The 14,292-nt window shown below is 41.3% G+C and overlaps 1 protein-coding gene and 1 long non-coding RNA gene across 3 annotated transcripts; both read right to left on the reverse strand.

The window, feature by feature from the left end:
• Positions 1–305: 305 nt before the first annotated feature.
• slc5a8 (solute carrier family 5 member 8) lies at positions 306–6,341 on the reverse strand. 2 transcript variants are annotated; one of them, XM_068716935.1, is made up of 17 exons: positions 5,963–6,341; positions 5,564–5,683; positions 5,040–5,105; positions 4,878–4,929; positions 4,696–4,763; positions 4,543–4,581; positions 4,097–4,212; positions 3,755–3,895; positions 3,440–3,569; positions 3,158–3,246; positions 2,824–2,918; positions 2,650–2,717; positions 2,474–2,560; positions 1,818–2,035; positions 1,522–1,625; positions 1,346–1,434; positions 306–1,252 (listed from the first exon to the last, which is right to left on the reverse strand). In XM_068716935.1, exons 1-17 carry the CDS (start codon positions 6,194–6,196, stop codon positions 1,133–1,135), a joined length of 1,836 nt encoding a protein of 611 aa, XP_068573036.1. In that variant the 5' UTR covers positions 6,197–6,341; the 3' UTR covers positions 306–1,132. The 2 variants fall into 2 exon arrangements, with proteins under 2 accessions (XP_068573036.1, XP_068573035.1); XM_068716934.1 differs by having other exon boundaries at positions 2,824–2,933; positions 5,963–6,340.
• A 2,600-nt stretch (positions 6,342–8,941) lies between these two features.
• On the reverse strand, positions 8,942–10,161 carry LOC137877261 (uncharacterized). Its single transcript, XR_011103518.1, has 4 exons — positions 9,915–10,161; positions 9,580–9,686; positions 9,412–9,460; positions 8,942–9,229 (listed from the first exon to the last, which is right to left on the reverse strand). It is a non-coding gene; the product is annotated as an uncharacterized lncRNA (long non-coding RNA).
• Positions 10,162–14,292: the final 4,131 nt, after the last annotated feature.

Raw genomic sequence — 14,292 nt, forward strand, 5'->3', positions numbered from 1 at the left:
TACATCCACCATTGCTCATGTCTCTGAGTTGTCTGATAACGTCTGTTGCTGGGTCACCTATAGATCACGCTAACTTGCTGCCAAATAACAACAATGCATTGCATAAATTGAAAAACTAGTGTTAAACAGAATTAATATTCAGCCAAATCACACTTAATCAGAATAAAAAATAAAACTACTATTCATGATCTGCCTCCTAATTTGGTCAGGGAAACTAAATTTAAGAAAACATACAGGTTTGTTGAGGTTTTCAGACTATGGCTTTGTGAATAATACAGAACAAATAGTCATACTGGAAAAACATCCTAGAATCACACACACTTTAATAACACACACATATCTGAGAACAAAACCAAAATGTTTAACTCTACTTAGTGACAGAAAGCATTCAGCTTCCATTTAGACGCAGCCGAACAGCCAGGCCTGGTGAAAACCCATTTCAGCGCAGGTAAAAAAAAACACCTCACCCCATTGATAAAGATTCTTGTTTTAGGAGGCTCGTCATTCAGCAGACTGGATCAGAAACGAAATCACCTGTCAGGAGGAGATCGTTTTTGCATTGTGCTCCTGCATGAATCCTGTCTGCTTGTAGCTTTAGCTCGGTTTGGGTTGGCCAGCGCTACAGTGTGCTGATAAGTAGCTGGCGGTCAGGGACAGGGGGGACGGGTAGAGCCGTCAACACTGTGGCCCCGTTAGGAAGTCCCCAGAGCTTCCTAGGCCCCTGCCCACCCAGGCATAGTAGACCCCAATGCCAGCAGTCACACCAAAACTTGAAACAAAATGAGTCCTTCCACATCATTCTCTAGTCAGCAATGAAGAGCAATAAAACAGCCTCGACACCTTTCGTTTGGAGTTTGTATGTGTGTGTGTGTGTGTGTCCTTGTTTGACTGCCACACACACACATACAGTAAAATATACTGTATTTCAGCATTAAGAAACACAGGTTGTGATGTGATTATTTATATTTGACATGTGCAGGTGGACAGCTTATAACAGGGCTAGCACACATAGACTCAGACAGACATAGACTCACACTCTAACACACTAACTTCACACACTTTTTTTCTGTATTTCAGCTCCTTCATTTACATTTCTTGTATTATTATTTCCAGTAATCACGTAACAAACATTTCATGTGCGAATGCTGCCTTTTGTTAAGTCCAGCTCAACGTTGCAGAAAGCAGGATTAGTGCTGCCGGTTTTCTCCTCTCTGTCCCTTGTCAGGTCGAGCTTTCCTGTTCGTCTCGTGACCTCAAAAAAGGGAAGAAGCGCAAGGCAGAGTCAGCAGCTAGTTCTGTTATGAGTCGATAGCATTTGATATTGGTTCGCTGCCACAGCGCTTACTCTGTCTTTAAAATACTTGAACAGGTGATAAACAGTTGTGTCTTCCTTCATTAATGTAAGCCTTGATTCCACCTTCAGCTTCCAGCCTCCTGAAACGTACATTGAGAAAACATAAGAGCACATCAGTAATTTATTCATAAGAATGTAAATCACGCAACAAAATATATTTTGTGTACCTGTAAACAAGCTGACTAACAGTCCCACACTGACAGCTGTGATGGTTCCAATAGGACTGAAGTAAAGGTAGGACAGAGAGTACCAGCTATCTGCCAGCAGAGGCCTGGAGGTGGGAGAAAATAGTACATGATCAGATAATCTAATTCCTTAAACTCAATAACACACAACATCTCACTAACTTGATATCGCAATGTTCTTTTGCTCCCACTTTGTATCCTTATAGGCAGGCATTGCCCGTACACTAAAATGGCTGCTTACATCCAACTAATAATCAATCACAGCCGTGCACACTTACCTGCCGTCTATGTGGTGTACTGGTGCTGTGGTGATGGAGGCCGGCTGTGCTGGCAGAGCAGTGGCGGTCCAGTTGAGACTATCCGTGGCGGTGAAGTTACAGCCCTCGGTGGTCAGTGACAGAGGTCGGCTCATCTCAGGAGGGGGAGGGTAAACCTGGGCCCCGATGCCCACCCACAGGGACACCACCAACCCCGACACAAGACCCGACAAAGCCCCCTAGAAGACAATTTAATCACTGAAAATGGTAAAACATCCTTTTTGGAGAAGCAGCTTTAAATGATATACAGAAGTTTCAAAGAGGTGCAGTGAGAAAGTGCCTTGATATATAATTTGTGGAGCTGTGCTGCTCATCTTTACAAATTAAATAAAGGTATTTCAGAGGAAAATAATGTTATAGATTTTTTTTACATTTTTAAAATAATTTTACCCTAATTTACAGGGTATATTAATACCCCAGGATTTTTTTTAAAAGTAGAGTAAAAAAAAATCTGCCATCCTGTAGCAAAAAAAAGGTTAGATTTTATTTTTTAAATACATTTTACAAACAAATGTAACAAACATACATACCCATCATAATGCCCTTTTAAATATTAGCATGGGTTACTGGAATCACAAAGACAACCAAAAACTACAGTTAGATAACAACAGGCTTACTTTGGAGTTGGCAATTGGACAGAGGATACCCAATGTAAACACGCCAAGTAAAGGACCTCCAATGATCCCAAATATACTGGTGACTGCCTGTATAAAGAAGCACATATTCAGTTAATTCCTATAATAAATCATAAACCTCAGCTCCTGCTAAAGCATACAAAACAGATCTACTCTACCTGCAAGATCCCTCCCATGAGCGAAGCCAGTCCGGCCATTCCGATGCACAAAACCCCATATATGAGACCTGCAACACGGACGACATTAGGGAATTATTTGAGGTTTTCAATCCTCAATTACCGCCAAACAGACAACTCGTTCAGCTCAAATACACGTGAGAACCATCCACTCACTCAGTCCTTTTGAGATCCAGAACAGGTGTCTCTCAGACATGTTAGTGTACGGTTTGATCAGGTCCTCTACCGTCACTGCAGCCAGTGCATTGATGCTGGAAGACACCGTGCTGGGGTTGATATGACACCAAAATCACACAATGTAGTCAAAGCAGAACCGTCATACAAATACATCGCATATACGTATGCGAAAAAATACAACTTTTTTCCAGGGCCACTTTGTAGTGTTGAGTATGAGCTGATATGCTGATCAAAGACATTACATATTATAATTTGAAACAGACAAATTCTCAATGTTGGTTGCAATAACTTAAAAGTTAAGTACTGCATTAACCTGAGAGATCCGCTAAATGCAGCTGCAACAAACAGTCCAGGGAGGCCGGGATAGTCTCCCAAGATGTCCATCACCAAATATGGCATCAACTACAGAGGACGGGGGACATGTGCATAATGCATTCATAGACACATATCAACTATACATACATATATTAACCTGGCTGAGGTGTTAAAAATCAATCATCATCATTTCATCTCAGTTGTAACTTCTTGGAATCTCACACACAAGCACACAGTCAAAATAAATCCCTCAATGTTTATGTGTTACTCTCCGTCGTACCTGATCAGGAGCAGAGACCAGTCTGGCGGTCCATGGGTCACACTTCTTATAGACCGAGAAGAGGCACATTCCTGCAAACACTGAGCACAGCAAGATGGACCACAGGCCTACCAGGTTGATGTAGACAGATCTGGAAAAAGGAAGAATCACACATAGAGAACCAGCGCACATGGACAAAAACATGCAAAACCTCCTCCTGCAGCGCACTAATCCCTGTATGACAACAACAGACAATCAAATGAGCCAATATTGCCGAGACTTATACCCCATCATGTGTCTCGGTAAGTGTCTCCCTCCCGGTAAATCAGGACTCACAGTCTGGCATGAGTGATGCTCTTGCAGGAGATGTATCTCTGAACCTGGGCCTGGTTGATCCCATAGATACTGACCCAGACGAATGTCCCTCCGACGGTAATGGTCCAAAATGTGTGTCTCCTCAGAGGGTTTGTGTCAAAGCTGGTGAAACGGAAACAGAAGGTAGTTTGGACTCAAACTTTCAGCACCACGGAGAGAGACAGAAAGGACAAAGGCTTTGAATGTTTCAGCACCATGAAGGCAGCATGTTGTTTCTAATAGTACAATACTTCTGTGGAGTGTTTAATCGCTTCCCGCCATTGAAAAGAGCCATTCAAAGTTAATATTCGGATGCATACTCACTCCTCAAAGTTGAGTCTCCCTCCTTGTTGTGAATCTGAAATGATGGGGAGGACTCCGCCTTGTACGATCACAGACCTGATGATGACAGACAGGAAGCCTGCAAGCATCACACCAAGCTGTAGGGGGAGATTTTGATCATTTAGGTTGCTTCTTCCCTGTTTTTCTGTCCCAGTAGTGGTCCTAATTTCACCGGTTTGTTGCACTTAAAACATTGTAGCATATTAAGTATAATGCATTAATCCAAAACATGGGTCACAGTGTTTGTTTTGGAGGAAATCAGGTTGATTTGTAATGACGTTTCCATTTTTTTGTATAAGAGGAGATCAGTTGTTTGCTGTCGTGGCCTACGTGAAACAGGTATGACGCATGCACTATAATGACAGATTAGTACCAGCGGTACCAAACCAAATACTTGTTATGTGTTTTTTTCTCAACCAGGGACCAACCTGCAACACATCTGTCCACACCACCGCCCTCAGACCACCCTGTAACAATGCAGACCACAAACAGGTGTCAAACACATCAACAAATCCAGGAATTTAAAGAATAAAAAAACCTCAGTAATGTCAGCACTCAGGTGAGCAGATTTAGTCACTTACCATTGTGCAGTAAAAGGTACAGACCACGCCTGTGGAAACAACTGCCCCCCACAGATTCATCCCAGTTACTGCAGAGAGAGGGAGGTTTTCAGACTAACTCAACTGAGCAAAACCAAGCAGCTTTAAGTGCCCTCATGCAGGAATGTTAAACCAAGCTGAGCGTGGAATGAAACCCAACATACCTTGATTCAAAGCAAGAGCTGGGGCATAAATAACTATTCCAGTGTAGAGGATCTGTGAGAGAAATGATACAGACACAAAATTACCCTCAGGTGTCAGATTGGCTGTTTTGCCCTCCATGGTCAAAGCCCTGTTTGTTACGTGTTGACTGGCTTCTTACTCACCGTCTGAACGATGAAGAGCGTGGTTCCCAGCAGACGGGTTGCTCTGTTGAAACGCAGCTCCAGATACTTGGCAGAGACATGACGCAGACAGAAGAGAGCAGGCTTTATAGAAGGTCAGTATCGGGAAAGAGAAGCTATAAGACCTTTCTTATCACACACTGACCACTGACTCATTTGACTCCCCCTCACTTTGGATCAGTGACATTGGATCTGTTCATGTCTACACCTGGGCCTCTTCTAAATTCACTTTAACTTGTTGCACAGAAAATTCCCAAAATGTGTTTAAGAAATAATAAAAAAATCAACTTCCCTTTACTTGGCTCCATTTCACATACTTTATGGAACAGAGCCATATCAACCTCAGACTATAATAAGGACGTGATCTTTAGCATATGAAAATATTTGGGTCAGTTTCTATAGTATTTTATAGGTAAACCAAACATTTGACATATTTCATGACTTTGTTAAGAGAAGAGAAGAGAAAAGCCACCCAAACCTCAATCTAAAAACCAAAGCACACTCACCTCATACGTGCTGGTGATGGCCAGCCTGTAAAAGACTGGGAGGAAGATCTCAGATGTGACCACCATCGTCATCATGTAGGAGAGACCATAATATCCAATATTGGCTCCGTAGCGGTATACCTAAGAACAACATGCAGCAATATGTATGTTTTTTCTGTGATTATCTAAGAAAACTGAAAGTTTATGTCCCATTCATGTCGCCCTGTCTCTGCATTATGTCTCTTATTCACTTGAAACATCAGGGAAACTGCACTAGGGAAAAAGAGCTGCATCTCATCCCACTTTAAAAACTTTACTTGCATTAAAAGTAATACATCCCGTAGACTGAACCAGACACAAAATATTTCCTCAGAGATGGTTTTTGGATTTGCCTCTTGGGAATCGGCTCTTTAACTTTACCTCGGCTGGGTTGGACAGCACTGTGATGGCTGACATGAAGCTGGCGGTCAGGGACAGGGACACGGGCAGGGCCGTCAGGCTTCGGCCCCCCATCAGGAAGTCCCCCAAGTTTCCCTGTCCCCTGTTCGCCCAGGCGTAGTAGACCCCGACGGCAGCGGACACCAGGAGCATGAGAGCAAACACGACGTAGTCTGCTACCACAAAGGAGCCAGCGACCAGAGAGTCCCCTGACATTTTGGTGGAAGTCAGACCAAAACTAGAAGGAAAAAACCTTTTAAGACTGTTGTTCCAATTGTTCAATGTGTTTTGCAGCTCCTCATACGGATGAATGGAAGTCCTGAGGCATCACCTTCTCACTCAACACTGAGCCGAGAGCAGGACCACGGACCGAAGCCTTTTGTATGTGTGTGTGTGTGTGTGTGTGTGTGTGTGTGTGAGAGAGAGAGCGAGAGAGAGGAAGAGAGAGCATTCCAGGCAGGTACATGTGGAGTCAACAGACGAAGAGAATAATTTGTTCACGTGACTTTGAGTCCAAACTCCAGACCTGCAGAGACTAAATACTACCCTCTGTAAATACTGACCCTTTCAACACATTTACTCATTACTAATGAAGTTTGCATATTATTCAAGAAGAACTTTGCAACATGTCTATGTTGTGTATCTCCTTTATTATTTAATTAAAATGTTAAGTTTTAATGTTAAGTTTTAATGTTACTTTTTTAAAAGTTTTTTCGCCTATGGCCTACAAGCACTCCTGTGTCAGTTTCCTCCATATTTGTGACCAGCTCAGATTCCAGACGCTATAAGTAAAGATAGCAGTATTGAAAAAATGAAAATAAAAGTAGAAACAAGCAAAATTCTCAATTGCCTGCACATGTTTCTGCTAACTGACAATCGTTTTGTTTATTTGCTGTAACTCTTTCTGTGCAGGCTGATTGTCTGTACACTCTGTGCTTTTTTTTTATACTCTCCTGTACTAGGTGATATTCACTGCTCCATAATAGTTTTTGTTGGGTCAAACTGACCTGGGACATGCAGTAATCAGCATTTTCTGTAATCCGACAGGAACTAACTAATGTGAACATAGCCTACCTTTTCAGTCAGTGAACATAATAAGTGACACAGTTTTTAATATCTAATTTTATTTTTCTGACATGTAGACAATCACTAAAATGTATAATTTTTTTTTTTAAATAATTAAATGATGGTCCGTGTACGTTTTGATAGTCTGTTTTAAAAAAACAAATCCGGAAATACCATGGTATTCTCGTTTTTCGTTTCAAACCAAAAACGGGAAAACGGAAATGGGCCGTCGTATTTCTCCCCTATGAAGGTTTCTGTCTGGCTTTTATTGAACAGAATGTTCCTCTAACAATTACTATAGTTGCAGTTTCTGAACTTACAACCTGTTTCCTATACTGACTCTGACAATTATCAGAGTAGGTTAAACCCAAAATGAATTAATTTACTTATCTTTTCCATTCAGTCAAAATAGAAGCACATATGATTGGGATTTCAGAGAGAGAGAGGGAGACACAGAGAGGCTCAGCAACAGCAGTAATAGCACAACAGCTTTAATAAAATATATATTGGACTAATAACAAACAATAATAGTAGTGGCGGTGAATATAATATAATGATAATACAAATAATAACAGTAATAGCAGAGATAATAATAGAGATAAGTCTGCTACTGCTACTAATAACAGCATCACTGGATACAATAGAATGATAATAACAGTAATAGCAGTAATGATAATAATGATAGCAGTGGGTGTCAAGCAGGGCCACGACAGCAGGCACAATCACGATCTAGGTGTAACCACGATCCATGGAAACCTGCAAGACCTGAAAGCACAGAGACTCCAGGGGAGAAGCCAAGTTACTAATGTCCATTAATGGGACATTAATGTATACAGAAGGAGAGTGAGAGGAGGAAAGGGGAGCTCAGTATATCACAGGAAGTCCTCCAGCAGCCTAGGCCTATAGCAGCTTATGGGCTGGTCCAAGGCAAACCTGAGCCAGCCCTAACTATAAACCTGAGCCAGCCCTCACTATAAACCTGAACCAGCCCTAACTATAAACATGAGCCAGCCCTAACTATAAACATGAGCCAGCCCTAACTATAAACCTGAGCCAGCCCTCACTATAAACCTGAGCCAGCCCTCACTATAAACCTGAGCCAGCCCTCACTATAAACCTGAACCAGCCCTAACTATAAACATGAGCCAGCCCTAACTATAAACATGAGCCAGCCCTCACTATAAACCTGAGCCAGCCCTCACTATAAACCTGAACCAGCCCTAACTATAAACATGAGCCAGCCCTAACTATAAACATGAGCCAGCCCTAACTATAAACCTGAACCAGCCCTAACTATAAACCTGAGCCAGCCCTAACTATAAACCTGAACCAGCCCTAACTATAAACCTGAGCCAGCCCTAACTATAAACATGAGCCAGCCCTAACTATAAACATGAGCCAGCCCTAACTATAAACCTGAACCGGCCCTAACTATAAACCTGAGCCAGCCCTAACTATAAACCTGAACCAGCCCTAACTATAAACCTGAGCCAGCCCTCACTATAAACCTGAACCAGCCCTAACTATAAACCTGAACCAGCCCTAATATAAAGTTGAACCAGCCCTAATTATAAACCTGAGCCAGCCCTCAATATAAACCTGAGCCAGTCGTAACTATAAACCTGAGCCAGCCCTCAATATAAACCTGAACCGGCCCTCACTATAAACCTGAGCCAGCCCTAATTACAAGAGTTATCAAAAAAAAAAAAAAAAAAAAAAAATCTCAGCTGGACTCTCACGTAATATTGGCTAACATGTTAACAATTTAAAAACAATGTAGATTATAGATCAATTACAAAAGGATAGAATTAGGAGGATGTTTTTATTTTTTTTCACAAATGTACACAATGTGTGTGTTGCGTTAAGCAGACTCTCAGCATGTGAACACATCTGTATGATCCTCCTTTAAGATGTCCATGATAGAAAAGGAATGAGGCTCTGACTCAAGGGGAAGAGGTTCCATCAGCCCCGCTACCAGGGCTTCTAGTTCATTGGCCAAATCCATGTGTTCTGAATCCGCTGGTGCAGCGGGGGACTCCATCCATGGAATCACTGGTATAGATTCCAGCCTGAAGGAGTCTTTGTTATCCAGCAGGTGAGTGAAGCTGGTGTGTGTGGCAGGAGCCTCCACCACGCCTGTGTACACTGAGGTCACCTGCTGGGTGATCTCTCCACATGTAGATGCTGCAGTACAAACAAACAAAGCACTGATCAATCCTCTCAGACTTGGTAACACACGGTAAAAGCTTCTTCTTCTATGTATTTTGACTATCTATGATCTATCATAGTCCAATATGATCCTATCATGGAGTTTTCATCCCATTTCATATGAAAACAAGCTGTGATCCTCAGAAATATTGTCTTACCTGCAGCAATGTTGGTGGCCTGCCTCCTGACCCTCTTTCTCTTTACTCCCTACACAAAAACAAACACGTTAGACTTTCCATCTGACATGAGCTGATAAAATCAAGAGTCTTTCAGTGACTTTGTTTCTTAAGCGCTAGCATTCTGGTGTTAACATGAGTTGTACATACGTAATTGTTGCTGCTTGACCATTCAGGGTGGCGCTGAGCATGTACACGTCTTTCTATGTCTGCCTGTTGGTAGTATTCTCCTGCTCTTTGTTGGACAGAGACTTCCACTGTGGAAAGAGGACAACATTAATTAGTTATTACTATATAGTTATTATAATATGAGACAATAACTGAAAATCATCAAAGGTTGCTGTCCAGATGTGAAGATTTAGAGTTAGAGGAAAGACTTCTCTTGGACACTGCTCAATAAAGAATAAGCACATCTGAAGAATCTTTTACCAAACTGTCATGAAGGTTGTGTAACATAGAGTGTCTCACAGAGCAAACACACTTACCTTCTGTCCCAGGATGGTGTTGACAGCTGCCATCCCGCCGGTGTTCATTTCAGCCACAAAGTTTGGCCTCTGCTCCTTCATGAACAGCATGAAGGCGTTTGGCGGCTTCTTGACGTATGGCTCATCACGCTTTCTCTTTCTGTGGGAGTACAGAACAAAAACAGAAGCATTTCAGGAAGGATCTCTAAAGTGAGCAGAACAATACAAGACATGGGTGAAATGCTGATTATTATAATATTCATGCAGGAATTTTGGTAGACAAATAACAAGACACTTCAATCAAACAACAGCTGCAAAAAGGTGAATGTGGTTTGTTTATGAGTTGGTGTCCACTGCCAAAGATCATTAGCCAGTCAAGACCAAAGCAGCAGAGCTTACTTTGTGTTCACGGTGTCCGGAGGAGGAGCAGCTGGGTGCAAAGCAGAGAAACAATTTTCAGGAAGCTCATACAGAACTTGTCCGTTCCTACACAGATAAAGAGAGACAGAGATACTTTAGTTCATAGAAAGATTGTGTTTGAAGATAGAAACAGAAGCTCACTATCTATGTACACTTGTGTGTGTTTGTTTGCATTCATGTGTGTGTTACTTACAGGACTCCAAATATTGGCAGGCTCTGAATCAGCTCTTGCAACACAGGAACATTGTTATACTGGAGACACAAACACACACAGAGCAGTTGGTTAGAGAAGCAATGGTGTCACCTGTCTATCAGGCGACATCATTACAAGAACATCTGGACAACCTTACTGGTTTACTGATCAAATTAAGCTAACAAGGCGCACTCTTGGGTTAATACTTCTGAATTATGACTAATAGGCAGTTATTGAGCTTATTGATGAGCTGTTGTACAACTCATTACATTCAACTTCATGTGAGATAACAAAGTGTCCTTCTGTTGTCCTAATGCATCCATCATTGATATCAGGGCTGCTACTAATCATTACTTCCATTATTGATTCATTGACTTTTTATCTCTTTATCTATTTATATTGTTTGGGCTTTAAATTTCACTAAATAGTCCAAAAAATGTCCATCACAATATCTTAAACAATCTAAGTCCCCAAAATATTCACAAAGCTAATATTCACATTTGAAAAGCTGCAACCATTTATATATCGTTATTGTTGTTTAAAAAATGAAATTAATTGATTATCAAAATATTTTTTCCCTGCTACTTTCTACTTCTACTGTACTACAGTTCAAAGAGAAATACTTTACATTTGACTTCTGTTGGAGAAAAATAACTTTTAGAATGACCAGTTCTTATTGTTTAACATACAAGGCTCCGTGAAGTCTGTGACTACTGTGTGAAATCTCTTCACACTTGTTATCCTCAGATGTTCCTCATTTAGCAGTCACTGTGACCTTCTGTAAGGGACGATTGTATATCTTACTAAACGTCAAGATGACGTTTGCTTGTGCGGAAGGGGCGAGTTCAAGACATGCCACGTAGCTTTATGCAAATGATTCTGTGCAAACGCACTTGTGTTGTTATCCGAAGTATAAATATCAGAGACTCAGAGACAGACCTCTGAGTAGCCTTGATACATGACTTGTATGTGTTTCAACTCTGTCTCCTTCTTGCAAGAATAAATGTCCTGTGATTATTACTTTTACATCGGCTTCGAGTGAATTTCTCTAACAACTTTGCTACAATATTTGACAGCTACAGTTCCTACTTATTTTGGAGATACAAAATTTACACAACCTATTTTCCATGATACTTTCATAAGATATGACGCATTTTTAAAGAGTGAACAATATATAAAGTGTATAATTGGGTTCACCTGCTCAGCATGCTACATTTAACAATTTACAGCTTAAATGTTGATGAATCAGTATTAATAATCCAATAATATAGAATATGATATAAAACTTTGAAATGAGCCAATCTGCATGATAAGCTCATATTTTGAGTTAGTGATACGCCAGTAATATCGATTCAAACTAAATGTAAATGTTGAAATGTAATTCTACAGCTTTGACGGCAAATGATAAGTGAGATGAGCAGAAATATACAATTTAACACTTTTATGGATCACTTTTATGTTGGTTGAAGCAGTTATTGCATATTGTTAAATATGAAACCACTTTGCTTTTGGGGGATATTTAGATTACCCAATTGCTGCATGGTTTTTCAGAAAAGTTGAATGAAACTGTATGTACACCCCCCCGAGTAAAGTCACACAACCCAAGTAGCCAACACAGAAACTCACAATGGTTCTGTCACAGTTCAGCTCCACACCCTCTTCATTCTACTTGTCAGTCACTCCCTCCTCGTCAGTCTAACTCCCTTCACCTGTTCACTCACCTGCCTCTGTTCATTAATCAAGCCCCCATATAGACTCCTGCCTCCCAGACACACACTGCCAGATTGTTCTTGGGTTTTCATTGCCAGCCTCTCCAGCACTCTCTTACGGACTGATCTCCTGTTACCGACCCTGCCTCCCCCTGTTCTACCCGCCTTGCCTGACTCCCGGTAAACCCACCAGCCTTCTGATCCTGACTCTGATTACTCTGCCTGCTGTACCTAGAAGTTTGTAATAAAAGCCAAAGATCCCTGGAATCTTGTGTGTTGCATTTGGGTCCATATACAACCGGTTACAGGTTCAGGACGTTGAACCTTCTCCTGTGAGGTCACACTGCTGACTAAGGTGACCCTGAGAGCTCAACACTCGAACTCTCTATTGTATTCTTTGGTTTCCCAAACAACCCTCCCCCTCCAATAGCTTTGCCTGCAAAAGATGAATTATTAAGTCATAAGTCCATTCAAAAGATTTAGAACAGTCTTCCTAGCCACACTGGATTAAATCACTGCTTTGGGCTCCAAACATTTGAATGCTGGTGTACATGACACTAGCAGCTCTACGTCTGAACTCTGGAGTGGAGGGCTTGGAGATGTCTTTGCCCACAAGGAGAAGAACCTGTGGACGGTGCTATTCTTCTTTGGTGGTGTCATCAGGTCTTTGAAAGAGGCGATCGAGTCAACTTCTAGTTTTATTGAAAGCAGCGCGGCCTCTACACAGCCCCACTTCTTGCACAGGTCCTTGAAAATGATCTTGTCGAGGCTTTTAAATGTTTTTGGGGTGATTTCATAATCTGCTTCCTTAACTCTAGCCCATATGTTTTAAAACAGGTGCTCAAGGATGGCCTCTAATGTTTCCAGGATCCACGTTGGCCTTTGCTTTGTTGAAGATCCGCGAAAGCAGCCGCTCCACAAGTATCCTGACGGACATTTAGCTTCATGTTTAAAAAGACACATTGTTGAGACAAATGACTTGTGCAAATGATTGAAAAGATGATACAAACATTTATTCGAATATGGATGAGACAAAAATGTGAACAAAACTAAATTACAAATCAGGACACAAATATAATTTAAAATCATCATCTTCATCATCCAGCTCCTCGTCCCAGCCCACACACACGGTGTGATTTCATGTGTTACTGCTGTCACACCGGACCCACCACACCAATCCCTCCAAACGCTCTGGAGGTTCAGGTTCCCCTGAACTGTCCGATCCACCTCTTCAGGAGTGAGACCTATTAACAGAAAAAAACTTTTAATTCAAAAAAAGTGTCAGATTTTCATGGCTTGGCATACAAAGACTGTTCACACAGGTACACCACCAGTGGATGTCATGGGTCCAGCAGAGGAGGATCTGGATGATGAAGGTCTGGTCTCTGCAGGTTGAAAGGCTGTGTAAATAAGAGAAAAGGCATAACCATGTTTTCTTTACTCTTCATGGCTAATGTCACCAACATGTGATATTGTTACTTGTCTTTTTTCAGATTATATGAAGCATTTACAGCGGGAGGGAAAGGAAGGAGTTTGGAACCCATGGAGGCCACATCCTGCTGCCAATGTTAATAATCATATTTTATTATTACAACACTAAAAGACATATGTATAAGATCTGCGTTTGTAATATTACTACTTTTTGGCCTTCATAAGTTCAGAGAAGAGGTTTATAGTATGTTATATTCATTATAATGCATTGGACTAGTCTATGCATTGTGGAGATGAAATGAAAATAAAAATATCTTGACTAATCCTTAAATATTCTGGTGTACAGATGATTGCTGTTTAATTTTAAATTTGCCGACAGGAGGAAAGATTGACTATTCATGGTTTCTCCAGTAACAACTTTTGTCAGACAATGATTTATGGATTTTGTTGTAGACAATGAAGGTCTATTTTTTTTTACTTTTTTATTGTTTATAAGTGTATACACAGCGCTGTGCTTCTGATTAATATGAATTTATGGTGTATTGTCAGGCCACGCAGGCTTGGCATCAGTGACGTGCGGTGAGGTTCGTGGCTGGTGACCTTGGCTAAGTGGAGAGCAGGGCCGCCTTTCAATCACAGGGTCGGC

Source organism: Cebidichthys violaceus, unplaced genomic scaffold, assembly GCF_023349555.1.
Source record: "Cebidichthys violaceus isolate CVI_PGR_0920_01 unplaced genomic scaffold, fCebVio1.0.p SCAF_21, whole genome shotgun sequence".
Lineage (NCBI taxonomy): Eukaryota > Metazoa > Chordata > Actinopteri > Perciformes > Stichaeidae > Cebidichthys > Cebidichthys violaceus.